Genomic DNA, 24,752 nt, shown 5'->3' with positions numbered 1-24,752 from the left:
ATCTACCCTGTTCTAATTACAATGTGCTTTATGACTTAATGAATATTTCATTTCATTACACATGTAACAAAGTGCGCTAGGGCGGGTCGTAGCCCAGTGGTACAGCGCTCACTCGATGCGCGGTCGGTGTGGGATCGATCCCCGTCAGTGGGCCCATTGGGCTATGCATCATGACTGGTATATCAAAGGCCGTGGTATGTACTACCCTGTCTGTGGGTGGTGCATATAAAAGACCCCTTGCTGCTAATCGAAAAGAGTAGCCCATGAAGTGACGACAGCGGGTTTCCTCTCTCAATATCTGTGTGGTCCTTAACCATATGTCTGACGCCATATAACCGTAAATAAAATGTGTTGACTGCGTCGTTAAATGAAACATTTCTTTTAAAGTGCGCTATACCATTAGATAGCCTAGTTCTACTGTCGCTGGGGTTTTTTTCTTTTTCCTTGATGGCCGATATCCATTTTCTTGTTAGCTTTCAGTGCTACAGGTGTTTGCAGGTTAATAAGTTGTTTGCAGATTAAAACAGTGTTTTTTCCTTCATAATACTTGGAGAAAATATAAAGTTCATATAAAATGTTCATCGCGTATCCATTAAAGTATTAGCCAGTACGTGGTTAACATGAAGATATTATTCAAATTCAAACTGTGACGTCAGATAATAACCTGCTCGTCACCCTTGTTGGATTGTGCACTAATATAAATGGATATAATCATAATAATAGGCCTAGTAAATGAAATTATTGGATATAGGCCTACTTTACTTTGGTGGGCTTGTAATTCAACGTTTAATGTTTAAATTCACTTTGAGACTTCGCCTTTAAAAGGGGGTCATTTCTCACGTGTGCCTTTAAGTCACAGGTCTAAAATATAAAGTATCGACCTCGGTGGTGTGGTAGTCCCCGACAGCGACCGATTCCAGTCGGGCTGTCGGTGCTCCCTTGCATTTGCCAGGGCGGGCGGTCCCCTCTTCCAACCACGTGACCCCAACCCTTTTCCTATCCTGGACGGAGTTGACCGAGGCCGGCACCCAGGACAAGCGTGCGCTTGTTTTGAATGTGCACGTAAAACCCTACCTGACCTGCCCTGGTGTAGTGGTTATGCCATCGGACTTTGACTAGGTAGATGCTGGGTTCGTAACCCATATGACCCATATGAGTTTATTATTCCAGTACATGTACCGGTGTAAAAGGAACGCAAGTCCGTAGGAACCGAGGTCCTACGGACCTCGGTTCCTAAGAACAGTAGTCCAAGCGGACCTCCATAGCTTAGGAACTATAGTCCTACCCGGACTTTCATACCTGATTTATTTTTAAGTTCTTTTTATCCTAGGACTTGTATTCCTACCGGACTTGCATTCCGTTTACACCGGCTCCAACTCAAAATGAGTGCACCACTAGGCATAATGGACAGGTGTAAGACCACATACATGAATTCACTTCACGGGTGCGATTATGGGTGTGTCTCTCGGGTGTATGACTCTAAATGGGTTTTGTCGGTTTGGGATCGATCTCAGTCGGTGGGTCCATTGGGCTATTTCTCGTTTCAGCTAGTGCACCATGACTGGTTTATCAAAGGCCGTGATATGTGCTATCCTGTCTGTGGGGTGGTGCATATAAAATATCCCTTAATTGTTACCAATAAAAAAATGTAGCGGGTTTCCTTTCTAAAACTATATGTTAAAATTACCACATGTTTGACATCCAATAGCCGATAATTAATCAATGTGATCTAGTGGTGTCGCTAAACAAAACAATGGGATTTTTCTTTTCTTTTTGTTTTGTCTTATTTCTAATATGATATATTCAATCTGCTCATTTGAAGGAAGAAGAAGGAAATGTTTTATTTGACGACGCATTCAACACATTTTATTTACGGTTATATTGCGTCGGACATATGGCAGCGAGGGATCTTTTATATGCATCATCCCACAGACAGGATAGCACATACCACGGCCTTTGATATACCAGTCGTGGTGCATTGGCTGGAGCGAGAAATAGCCCAAAAGACCCACCGACGGGGATCGATCCCAGACCGACCGCACATCAAGCGAACGCTTTACCACTGGGCTACGTACCGCCCCTCATTTGAAGGTACCAAAAACATGTATATTTTGTTCAGTATATTGTTTCTTTAAAAATGGTTTGTGATTGCTACTGATTGGGCCTTATGCGAGATCATATATCTATGCTACGTCACGATGTAGGACATTTTCAAAACTACAAAGTTGACCAAAACTTTGTTGTAAAAGAGTATGTGTTAATTGTCTGTATTATTTTCTTTCTTTTTTTAAAAAGTCTAAAATAAAGTTATTTATTTAAAAATCCAGCGCAAATACAAATAATAAAATCATACTTTCTCCCATGGTATGTGCTATCCTGTCTGTGGGATGGTGCATATAAAATATCCCTTGCTTAATAAGTTAATGGAAAATGTAGCGGGTTTCCTCTCTAAGACTGTATGTCAAAATTACCAAATGTTTGACATCCAATAGCCTATGATTAATAAATCAATGTGATTTAGTGGTGTCGTTAAACAAAACAAACTGAAATCATCTATGAAACCTTTTTATAATAATTATATGAAAAGAAGAAGAAGAAGAAGAAGAAGAAGAAGGGGGAAAAAAATAAAAAAACATTTGTGAGACCCCATAGCCTCGAATTCTAGAATATTTATCGTAACTTCCGGAAATAAAAGTATGGCTGCCTGTGTGTTTGGATGTCGAGCAGCAAAAAACGTGCTGACGAGCCCAATTCCTCTTAGAGGTAACAACATAACAAAACTAACATGTCAACGTAATAACACGTCATATTGTTTTAAAATAGGACGAACATCGTTACATGTAGGCAATGTGCAGCGTGGGTACTATTTAATATTGCAATTTGCAGTGTCAAAAATCATCATCATCATGCATGATGCACGTATTTTCGGTATTATGGATTTTCGAGATACTGGATACTAATTGTGATGATTTGTTTGCTTGTTAAAAAAAAAGTTGTTTTGAGATATATCGTTTATGGCAGCTCATCAATATTGTCATTGTTAATTAAAAACCGTTCCATATTATTTGACTAGCTATGCGCAATTAACTTGCAACAAACTAATTTAATTTTTAAGGTCATGACAGTCTCACTTCGCAACCTTATTTTGGCATCATACACAATAAATATAAAAATTATCCAACTAATGTTTTATATATATATTTGACAAATGCTTAAATGGTACTTTTGATATCTTTTATGTAAATTAGTACTGCTAACACACATTTGTCCTAATGAGCAAATGAAAATACTGGTAACTTTTATCTCATTAGAAAAATGGCTGCCTGTGTGTTTGGATGTCGAGCAGCAAAAAACGTGCTGACGAGCCCAATTTAAGTAAAACATTTACAGAAATATCTCATTTCAAATTTGTAAAAAAAAAAAATCAACATTGGTCCAAATACAGATGTTTTTCATTTTATGTAATTTCAAGAGGTATCTTTATGATAATTGTTCTTTACTAATATCAAAATAAAAGTAACTATATATTTAATGGCATCTTTAATATTAAAATAAAAGTAACTATATATTTAATGGCATCTTTAATATTTAAAGTGTTTTTACAATAATATATTGTTTAACAACATACAAATACACTGTGTGTGTAAGAGTTGTGGTCCCTGATATAAAAGAGTTGTAATTCTTGAATTCTCTATTTCAGGATCTATAATTTGTTTGCCCAATGTATGCATCTGTACAAACAACACAACTGTTTTATTAAATAAAGCCAATAAATTTGCATCCATTTTATGAGACAGTAAGTAGTTTATAAGTAAATTGGCGGCCAAATGCAGACAATCATGTGAAAAGAGTTGTCATTCCTGAATCGGATTTGGGGTATTACCAGGTCTTAAATGGATATTAAATAATACATTTGGGGTGGGTGTGTGTGTGTGTGTGTTATGTCAGTATTTTATTTAATTTTAAGTAATAATTTTCAGTTAATGGCCATTTTTATTTTTTGTCTCATATATTTTTAACATTTAACTGTTTGAAAATTGAAGAAAATCTTGTAATTTTTTATTTATTTTATTATTTATGAAATGGGGACGGGATTTAGCCTGAGGTGCTTGCGTCGCAGGATCAAACCACCTCGGTGGATCCATTCAACTGATTGGATTTTTCATCGTTCCAACCAGTGCACCACAACTGGTCAAAGGCTGTGGTATGTGCTTTCCTGTCTGTGGGAAAGTGCAAATAAAAGATCCCTTGCTGTTAATGGAAAAATGTAGCAGGTTTTTTCTGGTGACTACAAGTTATAATTACCACTCATTTAGAGCACTTGTCGGATGAACTTTTGGTCTATGATCATTTTTGGTGGATCCATTGTGTTATTTTACTTTCCAGCCAGTACTCCACGACTGGTGTAACAAAGGTGCTGGTAACAGTGTTCAAGATTAACGGTATCCCGATATCCTGGGGATACCAGAATTTAATTTTGGATACCAGACTTCAAGAGCCCAGTATCCCACCGGGATACCATATCATGTTGTTCGTTTTTTCAATCCTGCGTTTTTATTTTTTGCTAAACAATGAGAGTCGTCATTTACTGGTAAAGTTAAGTAACAGTATTTTCGAGCTCGTACCCAGTCTAATGCTATGCCATAACAATATCTCCCCTAACTCACACCCAGTCTAATGCTACACTGAAACAATAGCGGTGTAGCAACAGACTGGGAACTACTAAATCGCTATTGTTTTTGTTGAATGTTTCCTCCCTTCAAATGTTATTTGAAAATTGTATAGGTAGGTTTATCATTAATAATGTCAGAATCACTTATAAATTACTGCTAAATATTAATTTATGTTAGTTTTATTCAAAAATAGATTCTGTTTGATTGCAAATTTCACGAATTCCGCAATTGCGATTGCAGGGGTGCAATAGACTGAACGAGAACAGTGTTGTCCAAGTTTGTTACGATGTTATTTATGAATTTCATTTAAGTGTGATACTAAATTCTCAGTTGGGATACCAGATTTTGAAATGTTAGTATCCAACTGGGATACTGCCCCAAATTTTTAATCTCGAACACTGGGTAAGTGCCATCCTTTATTATATAACATTTAGTGAAATATCTTAAAATATCGGTGAAATTAAAGTGTTATCAGTCACTCAGTGATGATAACACATTTTAGAGTGAAAATTCACTATTCCCTTCTAAAATGTTTTATCTTCACTGTAGAAAGTGTTATCTTCACTGTAAGAAAGTCGGAACTATTTTGCTGCTGGCATATTAAAAATAAAGGTAAATTGCCAAAAGTTATATAATAAATAGAAAATTTCATGTTTTTTGTCAAATATGATTTGTATCTCATCTCGTGAAGTTTGCAATCATATCACACTTGTCGCGCAAGCGTGACTCGTGAGATATGATTGCAAACTTCACTCGATGAGATATAAATAATTGTTTGACAAAAAACATGAAATATCCTCTATGTCTTTAGGGTTGGGGAGGGCTGGACCTGCTCCAGCACACATGCTTGTTAAGAAAGCAATATTTTTTTGTATTGTACAATTTGTAGAATGATATAACATTGTCACACAAAACTTTCTAGTTTCAGAATGTGTCCGTGGTTTGATCATCAGCAATGTACAGATTTTGTCTGCTGGATGTTGTGGAACACTTCTTATTTCCAGGAATACAAGTTTTTATACCAAATGTAAGTATGGCTTTCAAGCTTTCCTAAAAATTAAAATCATTTTCTGTTTACAAAGAAATAAACAGGAGTGCAAGCATGCACTTTCATTGAGATTGGGAGCTTGGTACTCACAAACATGTCTGACTCTTAACGTTTATAGCCATCGTAGTTATGTCTGATCAATGGTAATAGGTAATTAATATATTTTTAAGAGTCTTGTACTTTTTGAAATGACAGTTAATAAACCAATTCTAAACAGTAAATATACATGTAGTTATTGTTCAGGGCTAACTCTGGGTGAGCAAAACATTCAGCCAGATTGTCTATTAAATCAAAAACATTTCCAGAAATCGACAGTTATTTTCTAAACATTGTCAATTATTACATGGAATTATTTCGCCAAATTAAAATAAAGTTTGCTAACTGCTTAAAAATTTGTAATTGGCGAATTTGGCAAGTGCCAGAGCTAGCCCTTTTGTTTTCCTAGGTTATGTCAATTTGAGGTTTGATTCCTATTGACCACAGAATTGGCTGAAATACGTCTATTATTCGCATTAACTGTTCTCATAGGCTGTAAGTGTATACTATTAAATGTATATATATATATGCCTGTATAATTACACTGATTGCATGTTGAATTCTTTGTTTTATTTCCAGTGACTGCTGAAGAAATATGGAAAGGTATTGCTGGTCTGAGTAATCCTGGTCGGAAGCGTGGCCGAGGCAGGAAAGGAGGGGCCAAAAGAATTGTTGATCTCAATCGAGGCCAAATGATAGGGGAAGGTTAGCTTTTTGTTTACGTTCAGTTTGGTTACATTATTTGAGGGAGTAGGTTGTAACTCGGTGCTAGAGTGATAGCTCATAGGATCGATTCTTATTTATAGTTTGTGAAATATATTCTTAGTCTGAACAATATGCAGATCTGGACTGCCAGTACAAAATATGAAACACTGTGTGTTTGTCCTGCAAAGCTGCTGAAAGTGTAGATATTACAACCTGTTATTAGATTGATGGTAAAAATTAAAATCTGTTTTCAATTTTATATAGCCTACACATATATCATATATATGTGCATGTTCAAAATATAAGTGGTAAAGTTCTGTAAATTTATATGGAGGGTTTCTTTTTATTTAAGAATGCCTTGAAAGTTTGTGTATTGCTTTATCATGTACTGTTACAGATCAAGTTTGACTTTCTTGGTGATTTACCCATTTTTGATGGAGTTATGGCTCTTGAAATATTTTTCCCCAGACTTTTGTTTTGCAATGCCTGAAGATATTGAGGTGAAATTTTGTATATAACTTTATCATGTACTGTTACTGATCAAGTTTAACTTTCCTGGTAATTTACCCACTTTTCACAGAGTTATGGCCCTTGAATTTAAGAGATACAAAAAATTGTTGGTTACGGTAAGGGACATGTATTGCTTTAGCAGTACTTTCAGAGATGCTTGTTCATTATAAAAACTTAAAATAACCGGCCTTATGCATTTTGCAGGAGCCAAGAAAATGGTGTGGCCAGGTCTGAATGCACCTGTCATGAAAGGGAGAGAACTTATTAAAATAAAAGAGTTGGCTCCAGACCCAAATCGGATAGACAAGCTCTTAGAAGCAAGGAAGAAGGACTCGCGAGCGTTTCGCACATTCAAGATTCCAACGTTACAAAGAGGCTGGTCTGGTAACAAGTTTCCTGGCATGAGCATTGGACCACCTGATCCCGTCACTGACTGTGAGCATAATATACGAAACCATTATCATGTTTAGTGTAGATCAAATATTTCTTATTACCCACAGTTCTTGAAATGTTGTCCTTTCTTCTCTTTTTTAATTTTCCATGTGAAAAATGTATTTGTTGGTTAAGTTAGATTCTCCTTAATTATTTCAAGCCTTCAACATAATTGCATAATTCATATGTTGATAGGGCAGATATTTTATATTTTGTATCGCAGCAGTATCTGCCTCAGTTATACTGCTAACAAAAGAGATTCCTGTTAGTAGGGCTCGAATTTAAGAATTTGTCTCCCATAGCAATTTAAAAACAAATTTTTATGGGTGAAAAGGGCCACTGACGACAATTTAAAGACTGTCCACGGAAACATTTTTTTAAATAAATAAGACTGAAAGATTATTTTACTATATGTAGACATATTTTAAATGTACTGATGTTATATGCTGACAGATAATGTACATCAGGCGTAAAAATGTTGCCATTATCGAAGAGCTTTAGGTCAGCACTTGTGTGCCATAGGTGATGCTCCCGGCCTACGGCAATTTATATCTCAATGCCAGTGTTCTCGCTGCTCCATTTAAGCGGGGCGCCCCGCGCCGCAATTCCATTTTGCCGCCCTCCTTTCACGTTCCCCGCCCTCCTTTATTTTTGAGCGCCCTCCTTTATTTTCCAGCACCTATCTCCGCTATTTCCAAATGCACTATTTTCCACACAAAAAACAACGATCAGTCTGCACACTGGACATCAAAGGAAACAAGCCGCGTTGTGTACGAAAAAGCAATTGACGAAACATTTACGACAGATACCGTAACGTAATTTAACAGTATTTTTAACAGCCTCTATTTTGTCCAATATCTGTATCCATTTGTATGTTTGATAGACACAATAAAAGTTATATTTTATGTAAGCAATGAAAAGATTGAATTTTTTACGGATTCGGCAATCTCCGATTCCGTTATTTGGCGCCAAATTTGTCACGTGATCAGAATGGTCATTCTGTCTTTTGTTTCCACTAACTATCGTTTGATATTTTGTCCTCAGTTGCAGATATATTTGGTTGAAACTGATGATTTTTACTTTCTGTTATTCTGTTTATTCAGCAGTTCATTATAAAATATTGTAAACTTTTCATTTTGAGGGGATATGAACGATTATAAAAACAACGGAAGTGGTAGTGTTTATCATTAAAATCATTTATCTTAAGTGCCAAATAATATATACACCTCCTTTACAAAAACGAAACTACTTTTTATCAGCTGGCGATAATATTTTATCACAGCGATCGATTCATTCGATGAAGATGGGAATAACAAAAATGTATCTGACATTAGGAGATCACTTTACAAACATCTTTATTGTTTTTCGTATATCTTTATTAAAAATAATAATATTAAAACTTTGATCGGTCCAGTAAAACCGGAACTGCCCGTGAAATGTCAGACCGACATCATCTTCGGTTCAATTAAAAGACGAGGTTTTTTTTTTATAAACCCCTTTGCACTTTAATGTAGGCAAAATAAGGAGTATGTCTTTTCTCAAAGTCTACCAACACACAACAATATTATAACCAAACTACCCCCCCCCCCCCCCCCTTTTTTTTTTGCCTTTTTTTTTTTTTTGCTTTTCGTTTATTGGTGGGGTTTTTTTGGTGTTTTTTTGAAGGGTGTGGTGCCGACCAGTCACCCTCCTTTAATTTTACCCAGCGAGAACACTGAATGCTGTTGTTAAGTTCGAGCTCTGTGTTAGTGAACAGTCATGTTATTTCTTGAACTTTGGGAAAGTAACACAAACATAGATGAAAGTCCTCTGGAATTTAACATTAGCCAAAAACTGTTTCTATTCTTGAGCTTTGATGGAAAGCTCACAGTAAACCCCAGTCTGTCGAGACCCTGCAAAGTTTTCTAGGTTATTTGTCCTTTCATTCCTGTTAAAAAGATTTTAGGCTTCTAACTGAAAGTACTAATGATATATTTGCAACAGTGGTCGAAATAATTGTTTAATGTTAGACATTTGATTGCGACTAATTAAATCTAGGCATTATTAAAAAATAAAACTTTTTTGTGTGTTCTTTCGATTCTTGTTTGAAGTAATAATTTTAGAGATTTTACATTAAACAGAATGTACCTTTGATAAATGTTTAGTCTTTTTAGAATTGAATGTTTTCTAATGTCACATGGCTTATATATTACCTGTGAACTGACACAATTTCTTTGGTTATTTTCCAGATTCTTTTGAAGGTTTTGACACTCGTGTTTTGGAGGTGAGTTCTGTACATCTATCTTAATTGTTTATAACTTAATAATAGCAGGAATTTACCCGATTCATTAAACCAGCATCTTTTATGCTAAGCTAATTATCCAGAACTGGACACAACATCTCATATGCTTTTGTACTCCAGTAGTAGGTCTGTTTTAGTTTTATAACCTTTAAAAATAGAAAATCACAAACCACAGGGTTCAACCTAATAAATTTTGTGATACATGTACTTTCACTTTAAGCACCTACTTTTCAAAAAACTAATTTAAAGTGCATGAAAAGGCAATTTTTCTAAAATAATTAAAAAACCCAGTACTTGTAGTTTTTTGTCATATACATGTTTAAACGATTCTATCTTCCTGTATATAGATGTTTGCCTCTTTGTTGGTTTTTATATGGTTTGAAACTACACTACAGATCGCTGGGTGAGTGCAAGAATGTTGTATATACAAAATTCCCATTTTGAGAAAACGAGCATTAAAAAATAATAAAATAATCGCGGAAGCCATGACTTTTTGTATTCTTCTTTTGATAGTTTCCTCTTGATAGTTTCCTCCAAAATCTGAAGCAGCATACACTGATATAACACTTACAACACTTTCGCTCCGAGTCAACTACAATACATTTACAACAGTTTAGCTGACTTCAAATTAATGACCTGACCTGTTATATGAACATACAACATTTTTGCTCTGGAACATATAGGGTACATTACATTGTGAAAATTAAGACCTTATTTATCAACATTTTGTAGATACTACATTTTTGCACTGACCCAGCGATATTATTTTTCAATGCTCGTTTTCTCAAAATGGGAATTTTGTATATACAACATTCTTGCACTCACCCAGCGAGATGTGCTTCCATAATTGTGTCAGCATTTTGTTAATCCAGGTAGAATGTGTGTGCGAGGACTATTACTATTTTTACTATCTCTGACTGATTTGACCTTTTGCTCAATGACACTCATAGCTTCAAAAATTTCTGTTGTCTTAATTTTTATTTGACTCGCATTTCTTTCATTTGCCAGATGAAATGAGACATTTGTGGTATCTGTTTTCACTACCAATGTTGTTTTAGCAAGTTAATCAATACTAATAACCATTACCACCACTATCAAAGCGAATAGCAACAACTTCAATAATTGTTAAATGTTAAATTTTGGTGCTTTTTATGAAGTGAAAGATGTTACATCAGAAATGTAAAAAAAAAGAAATTCAACAGATTTAATGGCTTATGAAGGGGAAAATCTTTGAAAATAAAATATAAAAGTGTACTAATGGACCACAAAATGTATTAAGATAAGCCAGGTATTTGTAATGAGCATGTTTGAGATGGTAGTATTACTGAGGAAAAATACAGGGACCTAGATACTTGAATTTAAGTTGAAATTACAGAGGTTGATGTAATGAAGTTTGCCTGTGGGGATGTTTTTATCCTGTTTCACAATTTTTGAGTTTAATTAAATTGGTATTTCAGTTGAAACTCGTTGCTAATATGACTGGTAATTTTGGAAGGAAGCAAAGATTTAGTGCCTTTGTTGTTACGGGTAACAAGCAAGGCTTGGCAGGTACGGTGTTGTTTTTATTTCAGTTTTATGTTTATATTTTTATTACTAAAACAACATGAATAACTAATGACGTACCACTGGAAATAACTGCTACAGTAACATAATGTAGCTGAGTCACTTATTAATATTTGATTGTTAATCAGTATAGAGTAGATTGAAACAGGTTTTTTCTCTCATTGTCTAGACCACATGCTGCATTTATTAAACCCCTAATAGCTGTTTGATATATGTAGTATAGTGGGGGTGGGGTGTTAAACAAATCTTCCTTACTGGCACATACACCAGATACTGCTGACAGAACAGGATATCACTAGTGACCATTCTGATTTATGTGTTAGTATCATCTTGATAAGAAAATGTTTAGGAACAGGGGTAAGATATATGTAGGTGTTTGACTATTGGGTGAGTAATTTGCCCTGCAAAGAAGATTATTCTCCATATATCTATTTTGTTTTTACAGGTTATGCTCTAGCAAAAGCTCCAAACATACAAGCAGCTCTTCGCAAGGTAAGTCATTTCTTATTTCAGCAGTGGAATGTCTTCCACAAACAGCTTAGGCCATCGGTCAACAGGCTAGTAGGTACTGGGTTCGGATCCCAGTCGAGGCATGGGATTTTTAATCCAGATACCGACTCCAAACCCTGAGTGAGTGCTTCGCAAGGCTCAATGGGTAGGTGTAAACCACTTGCACCGACCAGTGATCCATAACTGGTTCAACAAAGGCCATGGTTTGTGCTATCCTGCCTGTGGGAAGTGCAAATAAAAGATCCCTTGCTGCTAATCGGAAAGAGTAGTCCTTGTAGTGGCGACAGTGGGTTTCCTCTCAAAATCTGTGTGGTCCTTAACCATATGTCTGACGCCATATAACCGTAAATAAAATGTATTGAGTGCATCGTTAAATAAAACATTTCTTTCTTTTCCACAAACAGCAGCTATAATAAATGGTATAGTATCTCTATTAAAAAAATTCTTTCACTTTAATTACTTAATTGTTTTTGAGTATGTAAATTTTGTGTCTTAATTATTTTTATGTTAATTTGTTTTGTAGGCTAAAAATGTAGCTGCCCAGCATTTACAGTATGTTGAGTTGTACAAGAACCATACAGGTTGGTGTGTGTTTGAGTGTAGATTGTATTAATTGTATTAAATATAGCAAACAGCTGGCTTGAAATGGATAGTAGTATTTTAAACTTACAATTGCAACCTACCCTAACTCCTATCCAAATACTGTTGATTTCAGATAAGGTTAAAGTGGAAGATTAAAACAGTAACAGTAAAAAAAAAACATGCGAGTGTTTGTTTTTCTGGCATTAAGCCTCTATCCATTATCTCTTAAAGTGTGGTGTTCACTTGAAAATATATATAAGTATATATATGCATTAATGGAAAGAAATAAGGGAACACATGGAATTTAATTTACTACTAGCATAATAATGTTTGTATTTCATCCAAAGTTGTAATCTGGGATTGAATGTCAGTAGTGTTCAGTTGACTGCCAAGAACAGAGTCAATGTCTGATACTATGTTTTCCGTCCCATTTGCTATTATTGTTTGTGTGATCCTTTATTTCCTTCCATCAGTATACTTATAGTACACCTGAACATAAACACTTGTTCATTACTGATCATTTTATTATTATTATTTGAAACACCACCTCCAATCACTGCAATTGCCCACGACACTCAGCAATGCTGTGGAGTTTTTAATTCTCAATGAAACTTTTTTGCCTTGGACTATATTCAGTGGGTTTTTTTTTCAGTGTTATGTTTTTTTTGCCGTGGGCATTTACTTAATTGCAGGGGTTGACCTCTCTCATTGCACAATGTAATTATATATGTGTACGTATGTACATACATACATGCGCGCACGTACACACACACACACACACACACACATTGTGCAACTAGAGAGGGTGTTTCAAATAATAATAATCATAATAATAAAATGATCAGTGATAAACAGATATATATATATATACATGTAGCAAGCTGGTCAGGAAATGTTGGTATATTCACCTCACTAAACCTCAATTAATTTTGACAGGTTGATTAAAAAAATAAATACACAAAACAACCAGCAGCTGGGGATTAGTGGTAGGAGGAGGGGTGGGGGGGGGGGGGGGGGTGCAGTTACTTAATGATTTTTCTTTTAACTGCATGGCCAATACTTAAACCAAACTTCTGTATATGCAAATAATGCATAATTATGTATTACATACAATGTACCTGTGTAAGCATGTTTACTCAAGGTGTTCTTTCCAGTACCACACAAAGTGTAATATTCTTTGATTATGATTCCAGTATTCCACAATTTCTACACTAAAGAGGAGCAAACAGCCATCATGGTTAGAAAGGAATCAGAAGGTTTGTTCAGTTTTCTTCTAATCACTAGAGGATGTGCTTTTACTTTTTTACTTTTCCTGGTTAAAAATTAATGTCCAGGTCAAACCGTGGCCACTTTTTTAACTAAGGCCAAACAAAATAAATTTATGGACTCTGGTCAGCGCGCGAGTCAATGTTGACCCTCACACCCTTTTTTTATTTCCAGCGGTATGACGGCGATTTTTGCCATGCTTTTCTTGCGATGAACTAGGACGTGCATTCTGATTTCAATTTTTTAAAAGCTGCATCGCCGCATCAATTCTAGATCTTTGGTCTGACCAGAGACCAACTTTTTTTTTTTTGGCCTAATGGCTGTTCCAGTGTTGATCGTGTGTGTGTAGGTAATTATTATTTTACGCTTGGTTGTGTAATCAGGTGTGTGGGTAATTATTTTGTGTCTGGTTAGTCTGTCACATTTAGTATGCATACTGAGACATTGTAAAAATATTCAACTACAACAACCACTAATCTAGGATTTGTAAAAATAGAAGTGACTCCTCCCTTCTCATGTCAGATGAAAGGGGAGAAGTTTAATCAAATTCATCATGTTCATCATGTTGCATCATATTTTGCATTCATTTGATAAAGGTTCTGAATTGTTCACCTCGTCCAAATATCAAATACTACTACTTCTGTAATGAAATGTAAGCAAATCAATGTCATAGTTTTATTTAGTTTAGTAACTAATAATTAATGTGTCATTGTTATATCAAAATTAAAGTAATAATCAATATATGCTGGCATTAATAAACTAAAGGCAGCTGAGAACCGAACAACTCTTCAATTTCAAACAATGTAACAAGTGTTATTAATGTCCAGACTACCGCCAAAGTTAAAATGGGAACTTACAAGACCGACCATGTATACAAATATTAAGTGAGACACGGATGTGTCTGAGAAGCGAGTGTGTTATAATGTGGGAATAAACAAGTTCGTGTCTTATTGTCTGTTGTGTGATTCTATTTTTTAAATCAGATTAGGTCAAAAATATTAGAGTGACTTCTACGTGTACTACGCGTACTTTCCACCACAGCTAATAACTTGGCAACTTGAGACAACTTTTGGCTTTAAAAAAAGTACCATTCTGCCAGCTAGATTAGTGCCTGCGACACCAGCTTTTCTTTACTGTTAAATTGCACTTTACTTAAAAATTATCATTTTGGATAATTCCAACATTTCTGGTCATTGTTGTAACTCAAAATGCATTTTACATGTGACCAAAAATTTAAGTATTTCTAAAACAAAGAGTCACTGATGTGACCACAAGAATAATCATGTGATCATTGAACGTAGTCAGAATATGGATCATGTGTGTGTTTTGAAAGTGATTGTTTTTCTCTCAGGACATGGTCTGGTGTGTCACCGAGCACTGAAGACAATCTGTGGGGTGATAGGAATCAAGGACATGTATGCTAAAGTTGAAGGGTCAACTGGAAACATCCAGCGCCTGACCAAAGCTTTCTTTGATGGCCTCAGAAAACAGGTAAACAGTCCTGTTGTAGCCAGTGTTGAGAATAACAGGGCCAGAATTCATGATGAGTGGATGAAACTAAACGTGGATAGACTCTAACCATAGACTGTTACTTGCGTATAATTCTGACTTCACTTTGGTATGCATCAGTATTGGCATTGGAGAGAATTAATTAATGTGTATTTGCAAACCACGTTTCTGCAAAATGTAACAGTTTGCAGTTTTAAGTGGTACCAGTACCCTATACCATTCTGGTTTCAACACTGTTCAACACCTCTTTTACACTAAATAAAATATGTTAATTGATTGGGAACAAGTAATGGTTTTTAAGTGGTACCAGTACCCTATACCATTCTGGTTTCAACACTGTTCAACACCTCTTTTACACTAAATAAAATATGTTAATTTATTGGGAAGAAGTAATGGTTTTTAAGTGGTACCAGTACCCTATACCATTCTGGTTTCAACACTGTTCAACACCTCTTTTACACTAAATAAAATATGTTAATTTATTGGGAAGAAGTAATGGTTTTTAAGTGGTACCAGTACCCTATACCATTCTGGTTTCAACACTGTTCAACACCTCTTTTACACTAAATAAAATATGTTAATTTATTGGGAAGAAGTAATGGTTTTTAAGTGGTACCAGTACCCTATACCATTCTGGTTTCAACACTGTTCAACACCTCTTTTACACTAAATAAAATATGTTAATTTATTGGGAAGAAGTAATGGTTTTTAAGTGGTACCAGTACCCTATACCATTCTGGTTTCAACACTGTTCAACACCTCTTTTACACTAAATAAAATATGTTAATTTATTGGGAAGAAGTAATGGTTTTTAAGTGGTACCAGTACCCTATACCATTCTGGTTTCAACACTGTTCAACACCTCTTTTACACTAAATAAAATATGTTAATTTATTGGGAAGAAGTAATGGTTTTTAAGTGGTACCAGTACCCTATACCATTCTGGTTTCAACACTGTTCAACACCTCTTTTACACTAAATAAAATATGTTAATTGATTGGGAAGAAGTAATGGTTTTTAAGTGGTACCAGTACCCTATACCATTCTGGTTTCAACACTGTTCAACACCTCTTTTACACTAAATAAAATATGTTAATTTATTGGGAAGAAGTAATGGTTTTTAAGTGGTACCAGTACCCTATACCATTCTGGTTTCAACACTGTTCAACACCTCTTTTACACTAAATAAAATATGTTAATTTATTGGGAAGAAGTAATGGTTTTTAAGTGGTACCAGTACCCTATACCATTCTGGTTTCAACACTGTTCAACACCTCTTTTACACTAAATAAAATATGTTAATTTATTGGGAAGAAGTAATGGTTTTTCAGTGGTACCAGTACCCTATACCATTCTGGTTTCAACACTGTTCAACACCTCTTTTACACTAAATAAAATATGTTAATTTATTGGGAAGAAGTAATGGTTTTTAAGTGGTACCAGTACCCTATACCATTCTGGTTTCAACACTGTTCAACACCTCTTTTACACTAAATAAAATATGTTAATTTATTGGGAAGAAGTAATGGTTTTTGCATTTGTAAATAAACATATTAAATAACATATAATTATTATTAAAAGTGATTATAAAGTGCTTTGGCCATATTTGGGTTTTGTTTTTACTTTCTAGTATTATTTGTACAAAAATACAAGAGGGCTAGTTGATTTTTAACCATGGCATGTATATATATTTTTTTAAATCGCTGATCTCATGGCTAGTGGATTTTTAGAATATTCTAGAAGCCTTGCCACGGAGCTAGGTTAACTAACTAGTAATTTCTGTGTCGCTTTGACAGTCGAAAAGCAACATAGGTATTATTTGTATGACAGCATCAACTTGCTGCGTTTCTGACAAAGTAAATCCGAGAACAGTCAAACTTGGTTTATAGTAACATCTATAGATGTTCATTTCGATGAATGTTTCAAACAAATTATTACATTTTTAATTATAAAAGATGAATTGTAGATCACAAGTTTCTTTTAAAAATTATGTAAAATTTTATTTTAATTTATATGTTAATTTTAACATACATTGAGATGACAATTCCTGGATGTTATTATTAGCTTTCAGTTCATGGTAAACATCGTTTAATACCACCAAATTATTGCTATGCAAAATTGTATTTCAACAAAATACAACTGGTATATCCGGTCTGTGGGATGGTGCATATAAAAGATCCCTTGCTACTTATGGAAAAATGTAGTGGGTTTCCTCTCTTAGAGTATATGTCAAAATGACCAAATGTTTGACATCCAATGATGTTGCTCTAGTGGTGTCGTTAAATAAAAACTTTTTTTCAACAAAATACTTAAAATGTCACTAAATTAGCTACAACTAAATCAACATCAATGTTAACCTTCTATTGACACTTGTCAGAAAAACAAAACCCAAATATGGCCAAAGCACTTTTATAATCACTTTTAATGATAATTAACATGTTATTTAATATGTTTCTATTGACACTTGTCGGAGTAACATTTCGTTATTTTCTATACACACTGTTTTCAGGAGACCCACCAGGAGCTTGCAGACCGATTGAAACTGCACATCGTTGAACTGCGTGAAGACATGGACAACATTCCTGTGGTGGTTGCCTCGCCGAGTGACGGCAGCGTCAGAACCGATCCTGTCGAGGAAGAAGATCTCAAATTTGAAAACCTCTACTTCCGAGGACGAGTCCCATACATCAGACCCAAGCCGCGGCCCTTCTTCGAGTCTCTGCCATCCTGGAGAGTCAAGAGATTTCAACTGTACAAAATCCGCAACCAGGCTGCATGTCAGCAGGAAAGGAAACTGTATGGCATGGAACCATCCAATGAAGAATTTCAAAGACGTCATCGACCTCTGAAAGCTTCAAGAGAGGTGTGAGTGTGTACAGACTGAAATACTGTAACATTTCTAACAGACTTTTGATGCCATACTGGAAAAAGAAACATTTCAATGTGATCAAATGTTGTTTAATTTAAACTAAAAATACTAAGTAGAATGGAAAATGTATTGATTTTAATACTGTAAATATAATACACATTATAAATGTTATTGTAACAATGAAGTACAGGTACGTCTGTAGTAAGTGGTCTGTAAGTGTTTTTGTAGGTACTCCCATCAGACACTGCTGCAGTTTCTGTCTTCAGCTGCTTGTTATTAGATTCACATGTGGAGCTCATCTTGATTGTTAATATCAGAATACTAAGTTGAGGATCACACAGAGTAACAGCAAAATGGTGACTGCAGTCAAAAAACCCAATCCGTAGTGTCAGAAATCGACTGTGTTACCGACAGTCAATGAATTCAACACTACTGACATAATTTTGTATGAAACACAAATATTAGTATGCTAGTACTGAATTAAATTTGGTCTAGAATTCCACGTGTTCCCTTATTTCTTTCCATCGGTATATTTTGAGTGCTTATTTATTGTAAATTTTAACATCGTTTGATGTGGTGGGGTTTTTTTTGTTGGGTTTTTTAAAATACATGTAAGTAAGTTAAAAAAAGAAAAAGAAGATAAATTTGATAATTTCCAGTGACCAGGTCTGCATTCCCTCAATACATGGGTTTTTCTCACAAGCATCTGCTAACGATGTGACTAGTTCTTGTCCTGTAAGACCAGCCTCGGTGGCGTCGTGGCAGGCCATTGGTCTACAGGCTGGTAGGTACTGGGTTCGGATCCCAGTCGAGGCATGGGATTTTTAATCCAGATACCGACTCCAAACCCTGAGTGAGTGCTCCGCAAGGCTCAATGGGTAGGTGTAAACCACTTGCATCGACCAGTGATCCATAACTGGTTCAACAAAGGCCATGGTTTGTGCTATCCTGCCTGTGGGAAGTGCAAATAAAAGATCCCTTGCTGCCAATCGGAAGAGTAGCCCATGTAGTGGCGACAGCGGGTTTCCTCTCAAAATATATGTGGTCCTTAACCATATGTCTGACGCCATATAACCGTAAATAAAATGTGTTGAGTGCGTCGTTAAATAAAACACTTTCTTTCTTTCTTGTCCTGTAAGATTCATTCAACGTTCATTACCAAAACCAATCTCTGCATTTCGTGTCCCCTTGCTAGAACATTGGTTATTTCATGATCTACTTGTAGTCATGGGCACTAAATACGATCAATATGTGGTTTACCAATATTCCTATCACACCAACAAATTACATCGAATCTCTTTTCACATGAGCACAATTCATATTTCCTACAGATGGATGCCTCCTACATTTTAAAATATTTTCACTCCCCATTGGTTATGGACTCTGCCTACACTGGTCTGTATGTCACTGGTTTTAAGTGTACAATTTTCTGACCAAAAACTAAACCAGGTGACAGTCTGATATTTTCAAAAGAAAACTAATATAAATGTTGATCACACGTTCTAAAATCCCAACTGGTTCTTGGGGAAAGGGGGATCAACTGAGCACAATATACCCAGTAGCACCAAGAACTATAGTGCATGACTTTACTACATTTCAGAGCATAAACAGTGATAAGGAGTGGGACGTAGCCCAGTGGTAAAGTGCTCACTTGATGCATGGTCAGTCTGGGATCGATCCCTGTCGGTGGGCCCATTGGGCCAATTCTTGTTCCAGCCAGTGCACCACGACTGGTATATCAACGGCCGTGGTATGTGCTATTCTGCCTTTGAGATGGTGCATATAAAACATACCTTGCTACTAATAAAAAAATATAGCAGATTTCAATGTTTGATATCCAATAGCTGATGATTAATAAATCAATGTGCTCTAGTGGTGGAGTTAAACAAAACCAACTTTAAACGGTGATAAATTGGGAATGCCAGTTAAGTGTTTTCCCATCCAGGTAATTACTAAAGACCTATTTTGATGTCTATAGGAAACTAGGCCGTGGTATGTACTATCTTGTCTGGGATTTTGCCTTTAAAACATCCCCAAAGATTAGGCCATCGAGTGGCGAGTGGTTTCTTCTCATTATTTGTTTTATTTAACAACGCACTCAACATTTATTTACAGTTGGCGTCAATATGGTTAAGGACCACACAGATATTAAGAGAGGAAGCCCGCTGTCGCCACTTCATGGGCTACTCTTTTCAATTAACAGCAAGGGATCTTTTATATAAATAGGGTAGTACATACCATGGCCGTTGATATACCAGTCGTGGTGTACTGGCTGGAACAAGAAATAGCCCAATGGGCCCACCAACAGGGATCGATCCCAGACTGACCGCACATCAAGCGAGCGCCTTACCACTGGGCTACGTCCTGCCTGTGATTAAATGAAGTAACTCGTTAACACAAAGCTGATTTTACTCTTTATTTTTTTGGCAAAGCAAAATTTATATGCTGTATAGTCGGAAAATATTCATTTTGTTACATAATTTATTAGAGTAAATAATTGGTGTTGCATACATTGTGGAAATACATATTTTAAATATAACACTCAGTACCACAAAGATGTAACAGAAGAAAATGTTTATCTAATAGAAAGATTGGTAAATAGATGTCAAGGCTTCCATTTAGTTTTATATATATATATATATATATATATATATATATATATATATATATATAAACAGAGTTTTACTTAACCGAAAAACTAAACTGTACCATGCTAAATTCATCTAGAATTAATAGGTTCAAATAAAACATCACAGAATAAATGATTGAGCAAAAACAAAGATACAGAGAATATAACTGACAACTTGGGTAGGCCCATAACATATTTGCTTTTCGTTGTATGGTAAACTTATTCTGGGTTTGAAACGGGCAGCATGTTTTGAATACAACAGAAGGAGATCACAACACAATCAGAAAAAAACAAAATCAAAATATGCTGGTTAGTTTAAAATTAATATGTAATAAATAATTGCATTCAAACAAGGTTTTGAAGTGGTTATTAAACTTGTGTCCAGTGCTTTTATGTATTACATAAAATGTAAATCACCTCATGCCAACCGTCATGATTTGTATTGAACAGTCCTTTCTAAGCATTTTTAACTGTGGTACCAAATTGTGAAAAACATCTAGAATTTTTTTTTTTAGTAAATTGGTTTCAAAAGAGAAACAAATTTTTAGCAGTCACATCATTTAGTCAAATTTTATAGCGAACAATGAATATTAAAATACAATGTTAGTGTGGCCGTCAGTTAAAATAAAGACGATTGAGACGTATATATTCCAATTTAGATAAATTGCATGCAACATTGTTTATTTCTCAAATACAATTTAACTAAAAACATTCATACATTTGGTAACAAGGTACTGAGTAAATATAGTCACAAATCTAGAAGAAAAAAACCTAAATATAATACATGCACATATCAAAACGTAGAGATACATAAGCACACAGTTTAACTCAAAATAGAAAAAAAAAAAGTTTTAAAAATATGGTTACTTTATGTAAATATATCACAATTTGTAAAGATTGTTTGAAACGTGAACAAGCATCAGCTTGCGTGGATAAACAGTCTGCACACGTGGAGCTTTCAGCAGGCAGTGCAAACCTACCGACTGAAAGCGGTTTAGTGTTAGGACAATACTATCCATTCATCAAACGAGCACAAACGTTTTTAAATACATGTAAACAAGTCTGATTTAAACAAAGTCCATACTGAATACTACAAACATCTAGTGGATTATTAATGTATTGTTTGACCTAATTAAAATCATAATTCAAACAGACCTCCCCCCTCATTGCAAAGGGCATTGCGAGTTTGAAATATATCAACTGTTTGTGAATATGCTATACATTGCTGAATAACAACAACTTCTGATATGTTGCACTATCTTTTTGTTTCTTCTTTCTTTTTCTTTTCCCATTAAAAACTACAAAATCTTCCACTCTCAATAATGTTTCTTATTACATGTGAAATACATATTGCAAATATATATATATATATATATACCGTGAAACCTGTCCAAACAGGAATCATGTCAAAACTGCCAAGTTTCATGGTCCTGAATTTTCTAAACTCTGACCCTCTAAACACCAAATCCTGTCTAAATCGGATAAATATCAGATGCCGGCATGATCTAGTTTAGAAAGGTTTTGCTATATAATATTTGCCAGGAGAGCTTGTATCCTAATTATTCAGGTATGACATGCTTTATACAAACTAATTAGCTTTATCCACCTAACACATTTCACAGATCAACCAAATTCAATTGATTTGTAAAAAAACCCATCACAATTCAGCCATGTAATGAAGGCATTTCATTGGCAATGTAAAGGAAAAAAACTTATCCTCTTCTTCCACTTTCTCAAAGTACAATTACAACTTTCATATGATAAAACAATAATTGGTTACATAATGTCATGGAGAACTGTAAATTTATATTAACCTAGTCATAAAATAGAATTAACATCTCTTTCAGTATTAAAATACTTCAACTTAAAATAATTTTCCTTGAATTGACATTTTATCACAACACTAAAAGAGATGAAAATAAAGATAAATTTCATTTAAAGCACATTTAAAGCACAAAACAGCAAGTAACACATATCGTGAAAATTTACTTAATTGTAGGCTTGACTTTAGTGTAATAAAACATTGATTAAATGTAGATGCAGAAAGACTTGAGCCATGCTATATGTAATTAATTACATGTAATTTACTCTCTGAAAAAAAAAGACTCTATTAATATTTTTTTTTTTTTAAAGAATGCCAGGGCATGACATCAGAATTGGCATGTGGAAATAATTAGATTTTGAATTGAACTGAATAACTTATTGACATCAAAGAACCTATCGTACCTTATCCACCTTCTTTTATATGGGTTGATAGGTAAACATTTTAATACTTAGAAAGGAATAAAAGGGGGGAAATAAGGTGTATCAATTTTTCATAACAAATATTTAACCTAAATCAAGAACTGACAATATTTCACATTACCTCGACTGGAATTTGCGTGGGATCTAGAAGAAACTACTTTATCTAAATTCTAACCATGGGGTTAAACCTGGAGGTAGAAGGTGTTTATGTTGAAGACTAGCATCTACTAAATGCATACACATACCAAGTATGAAAGGAAAATGTCCCAATTTAAATCTTTGATCATTGTAAATAATATTCATCCTTTTTATAAATCTGAAATTAGCCTAACTAGATTGATATCTGTGTTAAGCAGCCACCTGAGGGACTATTATAACATGGCCCCTTAAGACAGGTAGCTACTTAATGTGGTTGGGCTGGGAGAACAGTACAATGGCCCCTTAAGACAGGTGGCTACTTAATGTGGTTGGGCTGGGAGAACGGTACAATGGCCCCTTAAGACAGGTGGCTACTTAATGTGGTTGGGCTGGGAGAACTGTAAAATGGCTGCTAAGACAACTCAACTGAGGACCAATGGGTTATGCGATTAATCACCCACAATAAATTTTGGGGAAGCAGTTCCTCACTAAGGCTGTGATATGAACTGTCCTGTCTTTGACGAAGTGTATATAAAAAGACACCTTGCCATTTGTTGGTAGCATTAATCAACAAAACCATGTTAGACACCAGATACCCATACATGTAGTTTAAAATGTACTGTGTCATAAAGCCAATATTCCTTTAAGACTCAATTATCAATGAATAAATAAAATGAATAAATAACTGACAAGAAGTCATTTCAAGGTACAAAAGAGTGAGTTTATAAAAGATTTCTTAACTCTTATAATATGGGGTCTGAAACCGGATAACCACAGATAAACATGCAACACAACAGTGTCCTTTAAAACATTCTTTCTGTTTTCACCTCAACTACACTGATCTTGATAAAAATATATATGCATGCAAAACGATAGGCGTTACTTGATTATCATTTTAATCATGAAAAACAAATGTGAAATGTTAATAAAATGAAACTTAACAAGTTATGGATGGCAGTCCGATTCACAGGTTTAGATACAACTACCGTAGATGGAGATAACTGTACAGTCACAAACTGTGAGTGGTGCAGCCACGATCAGGCAGGGCGTGCCCAGAACCCGAACAAAGTCTATAGTTGTTCAGTGAGGAATATATTGCTCATAGGTTAATAATAACATAACAACAGAATACACCAACAAAACCGTAATAACGTATTTCATACACGATTAATGTCACAAATATGTCCTGCATCATAGAAGGAAGTAAAAATCACACATGGTTAAATAAATAAAGAATAACTTTTCAGTGGTTTTTAATCTTCCTTTTCTGTAACACCAGTTCCAGTGTTCTGGATTTACTGGTTATTAATCTTAGTTTGCAAGTATCCTGTTTGTGTGGGCAACTGGTTGCCGTTAGAAGAACAATGGTTTGACAACTTGCTACACGAGTTCCCACTGCATGATGGACATGTCTCGGCCACCTGTTGATATCAGACGCGTGTCATCAAAGAGAAAGTTCACGGAGGTCACGTGACTACTGTGACCTTTGTATGGGTGGTTGGAAGACTGCAAATCAAGCAAGACATTGTAAACATCATTGGACTTAACAACAAAATAAGCCATATTGTTTAAATTACATAATCATTTAACATGGAATGCATTAATAATGCATATTTTAATGTGCAAACTGGCCTAGTGATATACATGTAAATATACTTTTTATTACTGATACACATTTTTAGAAATCACTTAATGACATGTACTTAAAACACATTAAACAGATAGGTAAAAGAAATATAGTGAACATAACTTCTCCA

At 35.0% G+C, this 24,752-nt stretch overlaps 2 protein-coding genes across 12 annotated transcripts in view; one reads left to right on the top strand and one right to left on the bottom strand.

Annotated features, from left to right (window-relative positions):
* The first annotated feature begins 2,659 nt into the window (after positions 1-2,659).
* On the top strand, positions 2,660-18,481 carry LOC121370601 (28S ribosomal protein S5, mitochondrial-like). Of its 2 annotated transcripts, none has more exons than XM_041495942.1 (11): positions 2,660-2,763; positions 5,596-5,700; positions 6,337-6,462; positions 7,177-7,356; positions 9,633-9,667; positions 11,143-11,233; positions 11,694-11,740; positions 12,282-12,339; positions 13,534-13,596; positions 14,958-15,097; positions 17,625-18,481. In XM_041495942.1, the coding sequence occupies exons 1-11, from the start codon at positions 2,697-2,699 to the stop codon at positions 17,982-17,984; spliced, it is 1,272 nt and encodes a 423-aa protein (XP_041351876.1). In that variant the 5' UTR covers positions 2,660-2,696; the 3' UTR covers positions 17,985-18,481. The 2 variants fall into 2 exon arrangements, with proteins under 2 accessions (XP_041351876.1, XP_041351875.1); XM_041495941.1 differs by having other exon boundaries at positions 7,177-7,407.
* A 1,905-nt stretch (positions 18,482-20,386) lies between these two features.
* The window catches only part of LOC121370600 (echinoderm microtubule-associated protein-like 2), a 98,917-nt gene continuing 94,551 nt past the window's right edge, over positions 20,387-24,752 (bottom strand). For all 10 annotated transcript variants that reach the window (XM_041495936.1, XM_041495930.1, XM_041495933.1 and 7 more), the window contains one exon: positions 20,387-24,501. In XM_041495936.1, the coding sequence (XP_041351870.1) occupies positions 24,376-24,501 (126 nt within the window). In that variant the 3' untranslated portion in view covers positions 20,387-24,375. The remainder of the gene's footprint in view (positions 24,502-24,752) is intronic.

This window comes from Gigantopelta aegis, chromosome 4, assembly GCF_016097555.1.
Source record: "Gigantopelta aegis isolate Gae_Host chromosome 4, Gae_host_genome, whole genome shotgun sequence".
In the NCBI taxonomy this organism is placed as follows: Eukaryota; Metazoa; Mollusca; class Gastropoda; order Neomphalida; family Peltospiridae; genus Gigantopelta; species Gigantopelta aegis.
Note: the sequence above shows the minus strand (reverse complement) of the source record. Positions and strands in the feature narration are given on the sequence as shown.